Raw genomic sequence first — 14,626 nt, 5'->3', positions numbered from 1 at the left:
AGCTATGGACAATCTGTAAACCAATGGCTATGTTCCAGTGGCATTGTATTTATGGACACTGAAACGTGAATTTCATGTATCGTGAAATATTCTTTTTCTTCAAATTTCCTTTCAGCCATTCAAAAATTTACAACAGTTCTTAGCTCACAGGCTGTACAGAAACATGTGTCAGGTGGCTTGGCCCTCACCCATGATGCCCATTGTAGTTTTGTCCACCCATGGTATAGAGGGAAGAAAAATGACTAGACTTAATTTAATGATGACCACCTAACATCGGCGAGGTGCCAAAAACCCAGTGATCAGTAGACAGAAATCGCTCTCCATAGGCTAGTGGTGGGGCAAACAGACAAGCAAAGAGAGGGGCACCAGGTCCTAGTAGAACAGGTGGAAGGGCTCCTAACCCAGACTTGGGAGGGCTGGGAAGGGGTGCCACACGGGGGGCCTGATGGACGGGACGAACTCATCAAGAAAAGGGGGGGAGTGAATATTCCAGGTACAATATTCTCGACCCTAATAGGGTCGAGACCTCATGCTACCATGAACTCATTATTGACCCTCAGGCAAGTCAGTGCATGTGTGGGCTTCAATCTCCTCTTGGGCAAAGTGGGTGTAAGGTCAATGCTCACCTCCTAGGTTGTCCGTGAGAAAATGGAGCCAAGAGGGTGATAGAACATCAGTGACAGTTCATTTTCAAGACGCTCCATTTGTGACTTGAGCGAGCTGGTCTGAAAAAGCTGCAAGATTCCTTCCAATCCCGCGTCTCTGAATTCTTGATTTTTATCTTTAGGTAAAGAGAAACCCTGCTTTCAGCAATTCTCGGAGCTGTCAACATTAATATCGGTCACTGCTGGTGGTGACCTGCCGCACAACAACCGATGTGGCCCCAAACTGAAGAAATATACCATCCCTTGTGGCCAAACATGATGTCGGTGATGGTGAGGGTGTCCCTCTCCGGGGTAAGAGGGCTGTGAGACGGACACACGTTCTACCCCCTCCTCCCCGGGGGAACACCTTGAGTCGGCAGCCCTGACAGATTTGTTAGGGTCTTAACTTGAGATTGACCTGGACCAAGGTACCTAACACTGCTCAGCTGTTGCTCCGTTGGCCCCAGTGGCTCATGTTCTCAGATCCACTCAATCCCTTCATCGTTAGAGAAGAACTTCAGCGTGTGCTTGATCCACTGTCCCTTAAGTGAGTGGCAGTATTTCTCTTCTTGCTCAAAATAAGAAGTGGGAGTAGATTCCCCAGCAGTCGGGGGATGGACCTGAAGACTGACTTCAGCAATGATATGAAGTGACAAACACAGAAGAGATGGTAGGAAACATGAAGCTGAAGGTGTTCGAGTTCGTTGTAGGGCTTATGGCCGTTTCTCTAATTCTTTCGTTCCTCTATACCAACAATTTAGTCCTGCCAAAATACCTTGCAGCGGGGAGAATCTCAAACTCTTCAGTGCTTGCAGAAGTCTGTGACATGATCATAGCAGGAAAGAAAATCTTGTATGGAAATATACCAATGACACCACTGAGAAACATGACTTGCCAACAATACTTGACCCAGAATCACTACATAATGAAACCTTTGTCCAAAGACGAAGCTGAGTTCCCTTTGGCATATGTCATGGTCATCCACAAAGACTTTGATACATTTGAGAGGCTTTTCAGGGCTATCTACACGCCTCAAAACGTCTACTGCGTTCATGTGGATGAGGAAGCCACCCCTGCTTTCAAGGATTCGGTAGGAAGGCTGCTGAGCTGCTTCGCAAATGCCTTTCTGGCTTCCAAGAGGGAGTCTGTGGTCTATGCAGGAATTTCCAGGCTCCAGGCTGACCTGAATTGCCTGCAAGACCTCAAAGACTCAGAGGTTCCCTGGAAGTACGCCATCAACACCTGCGGGCAAGATTTCCCCCTGAAAACCAACAGGGAGATCGTTCAGTATATAAAAGGATTTAAAGGGAAAAACATCACCCCAGGGGTGCTGCCTCCAGCTCATATTATCAGAAGGACCAGATATGTGCACTTGGAGCAGAAATACCAATTGTTTTCCTTCATGCTGTGGACTTGGATAAGAAAAATGTCTCCTCCCCATAATCTCACCATTTACTTTGGCTCCACCTATGTAGCCCTTACAAGAGAATTTGCTAATTTTGTTCTGCAAGACCAGAGGGCCATTGATTTACTTGGGTGGTCGAAGGACACCTACTCTCCTGATGAACATTTCTGGGTGACACTTAACAGGATTCCAGGTATGTGGAACTTGATTTCCATTCTTCATAAAGTCTGGAAGTATTTGTGTGTGTGTGTGTGTGTGTGTGTGTGTGTGTGTGTGTGAGTGTGTGTGTGTTTTACACTTTGAAAATATCTTCAATTGCATTATATATATTCACCTATGTTTCCAGTTTTATGGACACCCTGTAGGCTGTTTTGTGTGTCTGTTTCAATGGAATTCATATAACCTAAGTTACAGTTCTTACATATCAGTTCTAAGGCTCTGTCTTTGTGACTCTGAAGGACAGGCCTTTGGGGGTGAGACTCAAGGTAAACAGAACTTTGCACTTCCACATTCTGGCTTTTGCTATTCTGCTTTTATTTTTTTTTTTAATGTTATTTTTTTCATATTTATTTAATTATTTATTTGGTTGCTCCAGGTCTTAGGTGCCGCAGGCAGGCTCCTTAGTTGCGGCTCCAGGTCTCCTTAGTTGTGGCATGCGAACTCTTAGTTGCAGCATGCATGTGGGATCTAGTTTCCTGACCAGGGATTGAACCCGGGCCCCCTGCATTGGGAGCGTGGAGTCTTATCAACTGTGCCAACCAGGGAAGTCCCCTGTTATTCTGCTTTTAAACAACAGAGGTAACTCCATTAACTGCCTCTACCTTAAAGAGAAGGAGAGGATTTGCACTAGTATGCTTCCAGGCAACTTTATCCTCCTGGGAATGGAGAGAGCGTTAGGAAGGGGCTGATTTGCAGGAAAACTACTGGAGGGAGGAGGTTGGAAGGAGATGGTTTTCTGGAAACATTACCTCATCTTTTTAATTGAAGCATAGTTGATTTACAATGTTGTGTTAGTTTCTGGTGTATGGCAAAGTGATTCAATTATATATATTCTTTTTCAGATTCTTTTCCATTATAGTTTATTACAAGATGTTAAATATAGTTCCTTGTGCTATGCAGTAGGAGCTTGTTGTTTATCTATTTTATCTATAGTAGTTTGTATCTGTTAATCTCAGACTCCTAATTTATCTGTCCCCTCCCTTTCCCGTTGGTAACTGTTAAGTTTTTATGTCTGTGAGTCTATTTCTGTTTTGTAAATAACCTCACTTGTATCACATTTTAGATTCCACATACGTGATATCATATGATGTTCGTCTTTCTCTGTATGACTTACTTCACTTAGTATGATAATCTCTAGATCCATCCTTTTTGCTGCAAGTGGCATTATTTCATTCTTTTCTATGGCTGAGTAGTATTCCATTGTATATATGTAATCACATGTTCTTTACCCATTTATCATTTTTTTTAAATAAATTTATTTATTTATTATTTATTTTTGGCTGCACCAGGTCTTCATTGCTGCTAGCGGCTTCCTCTAGTTGTGGCGAGCAGGGGCTACTCTTTGTTGTGGTGCGTGGGCTTCTCATTGTGGTGGCTTCTGTTGTTGCAGGGCTCGGGCTCTAGGCATGTGGGCCTCAGTAGTTGTGATTCATGGGCTCTAGAGCACAGGCTCAGTAGTTGTGGTGCACGGGCTTAGTTGCTCCACGGCATGTGACATCTTCCCGGACCAGGGCTCAAACCCATGTCCCCTGCACTGGCAGGCAGATTCCCAACCACTGCGCCACCAGGGAAGCCCTCCATTTGTGTGTTGATGGACATTTAGGTTGCTTCCATGTCTTGGCTATTGTAAATAGTGCTTCTGTGAACACTGGGGTGCATGTATCTTTTCAAATCAGAGTTTTTGTCTTTTCTGGATATATGCCCAGGAGTGGGATTGTAGGATCATATGGTAACTCTATTTTTAGTTTTTTTTTTTTTTTCCTGCGGTACGCGGGCCTCTCACTGTTGTGGCCTCTCCCGTTTCGGAGCACAGGCTCCGGACGCGCAGGCTTAACGGCCATGGCTCACGGGCCCAGCCGCTCCGCGGCATGTGGGATCTTCCCGGACCGGGGCACGAACCCGCGTCCCCTGCATCAGCAGGCGGACTCTCAACCACTGCGCCACCAGGGAAGCCCTATTTTTAGTTTTTTAAGGAACCTCCATAATGTTTTCCACAATGACTGTACCGATTTACATTCCCACCAACAGTGTAGGAGGGATTCCTTTTCTCCACACCCTCTCTAACATTTATTATTTGTAGACTTTTTTTTTTTTTTTTTTTTTTGGTGGTACGCGGGCCTCTCACCGCTGTGGCCTCTCCCATTGCAGAGCACAGGCTCCGGACGCGCAGGCTCAGCGGCCATGGCTCACGGGCCCAGCCGCTCCGCGGCATGTGGGATCTTCCCAGACCGGGGCACGAACCCGTGTCCCCTGCATCGGCAGGCGGACTCTCAACCACTGCGCCACCAGGGAAGCCCTATTTGTAGACTTTTTTTAATGATGACCATTCTGACTGGTGAGAGGTGATACCTCATTGTAGTTTTGATTTGCATTCTCTAATAATTAGAAATGTTGAGCATCTTTCCATGTGCCTACTGGCCATCTGTATATCTTCTCTGGAGAAATGCCTATTTAGGTCTTCTGTCCATTTCTTGATTGGGTTGTTTGTTTTTTTGTTACTGAGTTGTATGAGCTGTTTGTATATTTTGGAAATTAAGCCCTTGGGACTTCCCTGGTGGTCCAGCGGTTAAGTCTTCACGCTCCCAGTGCGGGGACCTGGGTTTGATCCCTGGGCAGGGAACTAGATGCCGCATACTGCAACTAAAGATCTAGTGCAGCCAAATAAATAAATTAATTTTAAAAAAAAAAGGAAATTAAGCCCTTGTTGGTCACATCATTTGCAAATATTTTCTCCCAGTTCGTAGGTTGTCTTTTTGTTTTGTTTATGGTTTCCTTTGCTGTATAAAAGCTTATAAATTTGATTAAGAAATATTACCTCTATTTAATCCCCAATAGCATTTTAAGATCTAGTAGCCGTGTACTCATTTGGGCTACACTTAGGTTTTATATTTCCAGAATCTAGCACAGTGCCTGCATAAACTAAGTACACAAAAAATTTTGTGAATGAATGAATCATTTGATTGGGGCACATGAGATTTCTATTTCTAAAGGTTTTTCAAAGCATAGCACTTATTAGTATGTTGTTTCATTATGTGCTATACTTACCGGTGGTCATGAATTTTCATGTCTTGTTAAGTCATTAGTATCCATGTATATCTTAGTTACAACTTTTAATTTCCTTTTAAAGGACAGTGTTTCTAATGAATGGTTTGCACTATTTTCCTCAGTTCCCTTCCTCTAGTTGTGGCGAGCAGGGGCTACAACTGTCAAAGGGAAAATGTTTCCAGAATTTAATAAAGTACTTGGCGCCCTCTGGCATTTAAATGTGCTTTCTTTGATTAGTCACTCCACACATTCCTGTGAGGAATGAACTTCATTCGATAATATGCAAAACTGATAATGAAGCCCTGGACCAGTTAGAAAAGTGATGAGGGGGACTTCCCTGGCGGTCCAGTGGTTAAGACTCTGTGCTTCCACTGCAGGGGGCGCAGGTTGGATCCCTGGTCGGGGAACTAAGGTCCCACGTGCCTCGAGCCATGGCCAAAAAAAAAAGAAAAATTTTGAAAAGTGATGAGGTCATTCTGCAAGTAGTTTCTATGAAAATCCATCTTCCAGAATTAAAGACTGATCTACATGGGCTTCCCTGGTGGCGCAGTGGGTGAGAGTCCGCCTGACGACGCAGGGGACATGGGTTCGTGCCCCGGTCCGGGAAGATCCCACATGCCATGGAGCGGCTGGGCCCGTGAGCCATGGCTGCTGAGCCTGCGCGTCCGGAGCCTGTGCTCCGCAGCGGGAGAGGCCACAGCAGTGAGAGGCCCGCGTACCGCAAAAAAAAAAAAAAAAAAAAAAAAGACTGATCTACTAAGTAAATTCAGGTTTTGCCAAACACAAAGCTATTTTTCTGTCTTCCATACTTTTTCAGTCTGGGCTGTTGATGGTCATCTGTTGTAAAGAAGGTCTTTCCCCATCCAGCTGGCCAAATAGAGAGTAGGCATCAGGTTCCTCGTAGACTGTGAGCTTTGAGAAGAAATGGGGATACTGCGATCCAGCACCCGGGGACCCAAAAGAGTAGGAGATCCGTTTCTTTGCACTCTGTTCTGATTGAACAGCATATTGCCATCAGAAGGAGGGGGCTAGTGTCTTGCAGCACGTAATTCTCAGTGATCAGAAGCTCAAGGTCTCCCCAGGCTGGGAACACTCGCTGTAGCAGTGACCATGAGTTCCTGTAACTTCAAACTCAAATCAAGGACTCTGTGGGGAGCAGAGTGGAGGAAGGAAAGAGCAGAAGTCTAGACAGGTGAAGAGCCCAGTTGGCACTGGGATTGGACCCTTGTTTTACCTTCTCCTTGTGACACCCAACCTCTCAAATCCAGCCAAAACTCAAACCTGAGACCTTTCTGAGCAGAGACATGTTAGACTGTGAAAACCTCTGAGGTTCTTGGGCTCAGCCGCCTCCTGTTAGCCTTTGGCTTTGAAAGCCGAGGGTTGTCAGGTACCCTTTCAAGGGCAAGTGCAGCTGGAAAGGGCTTTGGGGGCACAGACTGTACTTAAGGCCGAGGTGCTCTTCATCTGTCAGCTCTTTGCCTCAGCTTTGTGTTGCCCCAATGATATCTAATTGACTGTTTTGAAAAGAACCAGTTTTTTCTTGCACTTTCCTACCATTCTATTTGCGGTGATTTTATGTTAAATAATTGCAACCCTCCTCATTTCCTCTCTTCACTCTTTTCTTCTCAGTGGCTTTCCCTCAAGATATGAAATTAGCTCCGATGTCTCTGGCCAGCCCCCAGCTGGGTACTTTCTGTGTGTTACTTCTGGAATCCTCCAGCTGCACCAGGAGGTCGATGTTGGAAAAAACTCAGGCTCAGAGGTGTAGGTGACGTGGCCGGCAGGAAGCCACCACTGGGGACCCCGAGGAAGAACAGGGGTTGTTTTCTCAAATTCACCCCAGAGGAAGCTGTGAGGTGTGAGGTCAAATCACTGGTTCAAGGGCTCCCGGCTGTCAAGAGTGGCTTTGGCCCAACTGGAGACCTTCTGACACACAATCCAGGCTCTCTCTCACCACCCTCCTGGGCTATTTTAAGTCCTGTTGCTTCCAGCTATTTCCTGTGGCTAAAAACAAAAACAAACAAAAGCAGTGATGATGAGAAAACAGTGTACAGAATTTAACATAGTAAATACATAAATAAACAGAGAAAGAAGATGGAGGGAGGAGAGAGCCTGGGCAGAGAGAAAGAGCTGCAGGAGTCCAAAAAGACAAAATGTCACGTGCGCTTAAAACCAGTTTAACCCAAGCTGCTCTTTCTCTGTGACCTCTGTGGATGCTGAGAAAGTTTCCATTTGGTTTCCCTGGTTTCTTACTTGGGCACAGAGGTGATGTCATGATGAAATGAATACTTGAAAAGTGGTTTGGGTACCACGTGGCCCCAGGAATAAGACAAGCATGATGCACAGTGCGTCCACATCTGTAGAAACGGAGCCCTTTTCTTCTGCTCCCTTCCTACAGTCAGTTGTTGAGGTTAAACTCTAAGCGCAATTTTCTTAGTGGAATAAAAATTAGTTTATGTCCTGGAGTGAGAATTTATAAGAGTGTACATTATATAGAAATAAGCAAGTGTAGGTTGAATTCTGGTACGTCAATGAACACCTCACCACTTACAGAGCGGCCAAGCCACAAGTCTGTGTTGGTTGCCAACTTCTTCAGAATTCTATCCTACCCAATCACTGCCTCCAACTTAGAATTTGGGGTATTAATTTTGATGTAATGTTCAAGCTGGGATAAAGCACGTCTTTTTTTTTTGGTCACTCGTTACCATCCCCTTCTACTATTTTGCACAAATGGCAAGAGCGTTGTGCCCAGAATTTAGAAGAATGATGAGTGGTATATTGCAAAAGGTCCTCAGGAAAGTCAGGAGGGTCCGGAGAACCAGCGTTTCCCACAGGACCACTGGGAGAGTAGACATCAGATAGCACTGGGGTGATGCACAAAAATAGATTGATTCCTGTAAAAAATGGCTAGTATTGCCCAAATCAAAAGACCCTTGAAGCATTTCAGGTGAGATGCAATTAAGGACTCCACTGCAGCAAAGTGCCAACTTGCAAACGTTCTTTACCCTGTAACTTTAAACTCAGGGAGCTGTAAATTCAGAGCAGAACAGGCAAATTATTAGAGATGCTTTTATGCATGAAATCTCTGGAGGGATGGAATTGTGTCAAGAATGAGGAGATAGCCAAAATCAACAAAGGAAGAGTTGATGTAATCATCTGAATACATTAGGAGAAAAAGTTGTAAAAATTATTCAACTAGTTTAGAAAGCATAATTAGGCATTGATGCCACCATTTATTTATTTTACAATTTATTTTTTTAAGTATTTATTTGTTTGCACCAGGTCTTAGTTGCAGCAGGCAGGCTCCTTAGTTGCAGCATGCAAACTCTTAGTTGTGGCATGCATATGGGATCTGGTTCCGTGACCAGGGATTGAACCCGGGGCCCCCTGCATTGGGAGTGTGGAGTCTTAACCACTGCACCACCAGGGAAGTCCCGAGGCCTCCATTTATTCATCCCTATAGTCGATTTCGTTTGATGTGGGCAGTGGCTGCCTAGAGAGATATTACAAATAAAACAAAAATTAACAAAATTTTAGTCATCATTTTAGAAAAGATTGTTCTCGTATGACTACTGTATTGAAGAAATGATTTGTTCCAAAGAATTCTAGGTAGACACATGAAAGATAGTTATGTAAATAGATATTTGAGTTGTTTGAATTCATTTTGGGTCCTACAGAATAATCTGTATTCACTTGAATCATATTGTATGTAGAATCTGATTCCTAAAACAAGTGAAGTCTGACCCCTTGGTTCTGGAAAACTTCCTTAAGTCCTTTCTTATCATCATTTCCTATGCTCCTGAAGATTATGAAACAGAGTTGGCAACCTTCTTGTTAATGCATTAGTTTTCAGCTGGGGTGGGAACAAAACAACAACAAATAATAACTCCAGTCTTGTGTTCTAAGGTAATGGTGTGAAGACGATGTCCAGTGAAAACTGAGTAGTAGCACGATGGAAAATGTTATGCTCAGGCTTCCCTGGTGGCGCAGTGGTTGGGGGTCCGCCTGCCGATGCAGGGGACGCGGGTTCGTGTCCCGGTCCGGGAGGATCCCACATGCCACGGAGCGGCTGGGCCCGTGAGCCATGGCCGCTGAGCCTGCATGTCCGGAGCCTGTGCTCCGCAACGGGAGAGGCCACAACAGTGAGAGGCCCGCGTACCGCAAAAAAAAAAAGAAAGAAAAAAAAGAAAGTGTTATGCTCTGACAGGAAGTGCAAAACGCAGGATGCAAACTTGCATCTCCCATGTTCTTGGTAAAATCAGAATGTGTATATCTATGGACAAGAGGGAAATGGGAGCACAGGACATGAAAACACTGTGTTCACAGACTATCTGTAATATTATATTGTCTTTGTAATTAAGATGTATTGGAAAAACTAGGTACTTTGAACGTCCCCACATCCACAGATACAAATAGAGATCACAGATGACAAAATATAAATCACAAATGTAGGAATCTCACACTAAGGTGATCAGGGAAACAGGGAATGCAAAATAGAGCACTTGATCGATAAGTATCTGATTGCCTAGTATGTGCAGACAGTGATGGGAGCCGGAAACAGATGAGCCACCTGTGAGCCCGGCGCTGATAGCCCCTCCACGTGTGCGCACAGTGTGCTTTCACCCCTGTGCCGCTGACTACCAAATAAAACTGATCAGAGTTATCCTAGACGTATACTACTTGGCATGGGCTCACAGAGGGAGGAGTAGGGAAGACTAAGAAGATTTCAAAGGAGAGATGGTAACTGTGTCATCTCCTTGATGTGAGTGTTGGGGGGAGGGGCTTTTGTTTATTCTTCTCTCCCAGCCCCGATCTCACGGGCCACAGGGTGAGGTGGCTTGAAGAGAGCGCGGAAACCTAACCACTAGATCACCAGGGTCAGCAGGCTTGAAACAGGACCTCAGTCCTTGTCTTCTCTGAAGAAAGAATTCAGCACAGAGACAAAAGGTAGTGAAGCAGGTAAAGCGTTTATTGGAAGAAAAGTACGTGCAGGAAGACATGCAGGCAGGCTCAGAGGGAGAGTCACGCTTTGGGAGTGGCAGGAATTACTTATATGGGGGCAGTTTTGTGGGTTCCTTCTGGCCAATCATCTTGCTCTGTCTTGCTTCGTGCCCAAACTGGGTCTGACTCAGGGCCCTCCCAACGTGCCTGCACGTCTTTTAGCCAAGATATGTTCTAGTGCGAGGGTCTCTGGGAGGCTGGCAGGACATATTACGGGCTAGCGCCCCCTCCCTTTTTGTTATTTTGGCTGCACCACACAGCATGTGGGATCTTAGTTCCCCAAACCCATGCCCCCCAGCAGTGGAAGCGTGGAGCCCTAACCACTGGACTGCCAGGGAATTCCCACCCCCTTCCTTTTTTGACCCTAAGGAAACTTTCTGCACATGTGTAGTCAGGGAGGTCTCCTTGACCTCAAGAGTGAAGAATGTGGCTGTCTTATCTTTTTACTCAAGCAGAGCTCAGCTCCTCTCTGCTACTGACTTTTTTTTTTTTTTTTTGGCTGTATTGGGTCTTTGTTGCTGCACGCGGGCTTTCTCAAGTTGTGGCGAGCAGAGGCTACTCTTCTTCATTGTGATGTATGGGCTTCTCACTGCGGTGGCTTCTCTTGTTGTGGAGCACGGGCTCTAGGCACGCGGGCTTCAGTAGTTGTGGCACGCGGGCTCAGTAGTTGTGTCTCACAGGCTCTAGGGCACAGGCTCAGTAGTTGTGGCGCACGGGTTTAGTTGCTCTGCAGCAGGTGGGATCTTCCTGGATCAGGGCTCGAACCCGTGTCCCCTGCATTGGCAGGCGGATTCTCAACCACTGTGCCACCAGGGAAGCTCCTCTGCTCCTGCCTTTATTTTACCTTGAAGCACCAGCATCTCAGCCTGGGGCCCAGCTATCTTCTATCTCCGCCTCATTCATTGCTGGACAGGCCACGAACCCTTGATGCGCTTTCTCATTGTATTCTCACGACTGACCTATGAAGGTGATAAAATTATTCTCATGTTTTACAGATAGGGAAATGGAATGCTTTATATATATGAATCTAATAGTTTGGAATGGTTTATATATATGAATCTAAGAGCCTCTCTCCTTAAGTTCTAAAACATCCCAAACTGAGATGATTCTTCTCTCCTGCCTCTCCAGGCCTCAGGCTGGTCTCCCTGGGCTTGGGTGAAATAAACTTGACATTCACTAACTTCAGCTTTAGCAATTTGGGGGTTACAATGGGCTGTCAGTTTTTTGGGGGGTTGGGTTTTTTTTTTTATTCCTTAGCCTTTATTCATCATACTGTGACGAGTTAGGTGGGGAGTTTCGCTTGCTAATGTGCCTTTTTAAGGACCTTACCTCGTAGCAGAGAAAATTAAGTGCTGGAAAGAATGGCTCAACAGTTAGTCATATGCCGTGCTTTAATAGCATAGCCAGCCAATATGGAGAGGGGGGCGTGTGTGGAAAAAGGCAAGGTTAAGTGATTAATTTTTAAGCGCTAAATATTTATTGACGGAATATCTCTCCAGGCAGTGTTCACATGCTTAGAACCCAGGCTTTTAACTTGGCAGTGCTGTATGCTTAGAACCCACGCTTTTAACTTGAGTGCTGTTTAAGCAAACAAACTCAGCCAGCTGAACACAATGATTAACAGGAAGTTGGAGCTGACAGAGTTGCCAACCTTTTGGTCAGGAGGAGAGGCTGGGGTTAAAGTCTTAGAGCAATGGCTTTCAGAATAGTCAGTTCACCCCTTGGTGATTTTCTTGTAGGGAAAGGTGGACACATTGGAGTCAAAACCTCCCTGAGGCAACTTGTTTTTATGTAGAAACAGGTTGCAGGAAGGGGGTGTGGGGACTGAGCAAAGCAAATCCCAAAGAGTTACTTAAGAAATGTGAGGAAGAAAGGTAGAAATGCAATGCAGTGGCAGACGAGGAGAAAAGGAAGACAGAAAGAAACGACAAGCATGCTCAACTGGAAAGTTACGGAACAGCCGATCAGAAGTGCACCTGCCAAAAGGATGGTTATGGATTCTGGAGAAAATGTAAGTTAAATCTACCTACGCTCTGATCAGATCCCAAGAGACATTTTACTCATTTCCTGGTTTTGAATGATGGGCTCTTGGAAACAGTGTCTTTTTTGTGTGTCTCTGGTCACTGGTCTGATTTTTGTGTTCGTTTACAATCATGAGTTATGGGAGAATAAAAATTTCCTGGGAGCATCTCTGTCCAATGCTTCACTATTAGCAGAAGCCTGTCGTCAGATTTTTAAGGGGAAGGTTTTTTACCCAACAGAGAATGCATTGAAAACTACCCTCAGTGAATCTACCTGTTATGAGTACATAGCTCAAAGTCACTACATAACAGAAGCACTCTCTGAAGAAGAGGCTGGCTTCCCTTTGGCTTACATGATGACCATCCACAAAGACTTTGGTACTTTTGAGAGACTCTTCAGGGCAATTTACATGCCCCAAAATGTCTACTGTGTTCATGTGGATGAAAAGGCAACAGATACATTTAAAGATGCAGTGAAGCAATTACTGAGCTGCTTCCCAAATGCTTTTCTGGCTTCCAAGATGGAGCCCGTGGTCTACGGTGGGATTTCCAGGCTTCAGGCTGACCTGAACTGCATCAAAGATCTTGCAGGCTCTGAGGTTCCGTGGAAATATGCCATCAACACCTGTGGGCAAGATTTCCCCCTGAAAACCAACAGGGAGATAGTTCAGTATCTGAAAGGATTTAAAGGGAAAAACATCACCCCAGGGGTGCTGCCTCCCGATCATGCTATTGGACGGACTAAATATGTCCACCAAGAACTATTGAGCAAAAGAAATTCCTACATGATTAAAACCGCGAAATTGAAAACTCCACCTCCTCACAACATGACTATTTACTTTGGCACTGCCTACGTGGCCCTCACGAGGGAATTCGCTAATTTTGTCCTCCAAGACCAGCAGGCACTTGACTTACTGTCCTGGTCCAAGGACACCTACAGTCCTGATGAACATTTCTGGGTCACACTCAATAGGATTCCTGGTATGTATGTCTCTTAACTGTTGTTTTTATGAATAAACATTGTGTGGCCAATACGGAATGAACCACTGAAAAATAGTTAAAAAAAAAAATTAACATTTTTAAAGATCTTTACATTTTCAACTATTCATTAAAAAAATCTGTACAGCAGCTCTGCTCACAGAGTGGGTGATATAACTCATCTCCATTTTACAGATGAAGAAACTGAGGCATAGTGATTAGGGCAGAGGTAGAGACTGACTGTTTGACTTGATTTTGCTGACATGCCAAGCTACCTTTCTGAGCCCATAGACCCACTTCGAATATGTGCTGTAGTCTTGAGACATGGCAAGGAACTGAGGAACACTGACTGGCGAATGAAAGATTAAACACAATTCTCCTTTAAATGTGATGGTATTTAAAATCAGGCATAAATATGATAAATTAAATTTGAGCAGCAATTTGAACACTTAAATAATACCTTTGCCCCTATTGAAGCTCCAATAGCTAAATTCAGATCATTTCAAAATGAGAGCAAGATACAACGTTAACAATTTTCATTTGTACGTTCTTTCCTGGAACTGAGTCCGAAATTTAGAGCCTCTTAAAGATTCCTAGACCAGTGCCTTTATTTTATAGACAATGAAACCAGTGTGGTTATATGATGTGCTCAAATTACCCTGCTAGTAAGCAAACATGCCAATTATAAACCAGGTTGCCTAAGCCTGATGTTCTTTTAAGGTGATTTTCAATTTGGTCTCAGTTGTTCCTAAACTAACTCCACATTTCCTTGGTCCAAGTTCCAAATGACTTGAATAATCTCCAGTTGTTTACAGTGAACTAATTCAGTTCTGCTAGTTCAATTTGAAATAAAAATTCAGATTCACATTTCAATTCACATTTCAGATTCAGTTTTCAAAGGAAAACTAACTTGAATCAACATGAGTATCAAGGTCATGGTTTCTTGAAATTAGTGGTTCAACCCTGGATACATATTACAGTCGCCTGGAGCTTTTAAAAACACATTTCCTGATCTCCTGGGTAGATGTGGACTTCGGTATTTGTTCAGCCTCCGGGAAATTCTCAGGAACAGCCAGGGCTGTGAACCATCGTGGATGCTTGTTTTTGATGTTTGTATACAAAGCTTCCTAGACTTACAATGCTTTTTTTTTTTAATTTAATTTTTTTCCTTGGTAATACTTGGCAAAATTGTGAAAACAGAAAAATCCACTGGGGAAAAAGTAGTTGCAAAAGAAACAACATACAGCCAGGTTAATATCTTTAACACATAAATACATCTCACAGATAGGAAAAAGGAACACATCAGATTAACC

The 14,626-nt window shown here is 44.3% G+C and overlaps 2 protein-coding genes across 2 annotated transcripts; both read left to right on the top strand.

Annotated features, from left to right (window-relative positions):
• Window positions 1-1,323: 1,323 nt before the first annotated feature.
• On the top strand, window positions 1,324-6,415 carry LOC136129708 (N-acetyllactosaminide beta-1,6-N-acetylglucosaminyl-transferase-like). The gene is made up of 2 exons (XM_065886015.1): window positions 1,324-2,290; window positions 6,318-6,415. The coding sequence occupies exons 1-2, from the start codon at window positions 1,324-1,326 to the stop codon at window positions 6,413-6,415; spliced, it is 1,065 nt and encodes a 354-aa protein (XP_065742087.1).
• A 5,976-nt stretch (window positions 6,416-12,391) lies between these two features.
• LOC136129707 (N-acetyllactosaminide beta-1,6-N-acetylglucosaminyl-transferase) lies at window positions 12,392-13,333 on the top strand. Its single transcript, XM_065886014.1, has one exon. It carries the CDS (start codon window positions 12,392-12,394, stop codon window positions 13,331-13,333), a length of 942 nt encoding a protein of 313 aa, XP_065742086.1.
• Window positions 13,334-14,626: the final 1,293 nt, after the last annotated feature.

Source organism: Phocoena phocoena, chromosome 10 (genome assembly GCF_963924675.1).
Source record: "Phocoena phocoena chromosome 10, mPhoPho1.1, whole genome shotgun sequence".
NCBI lineage: Eukaryota > Metazoa > Chordata > Mammalia > Artiodactyla > Phocoenidae > Phocoena > Phocoena phocoena.
Note: the sequence above shows the minus strand (reverse complement) of the source record. Positions and strands in the feature narration are given on the sequence as shown.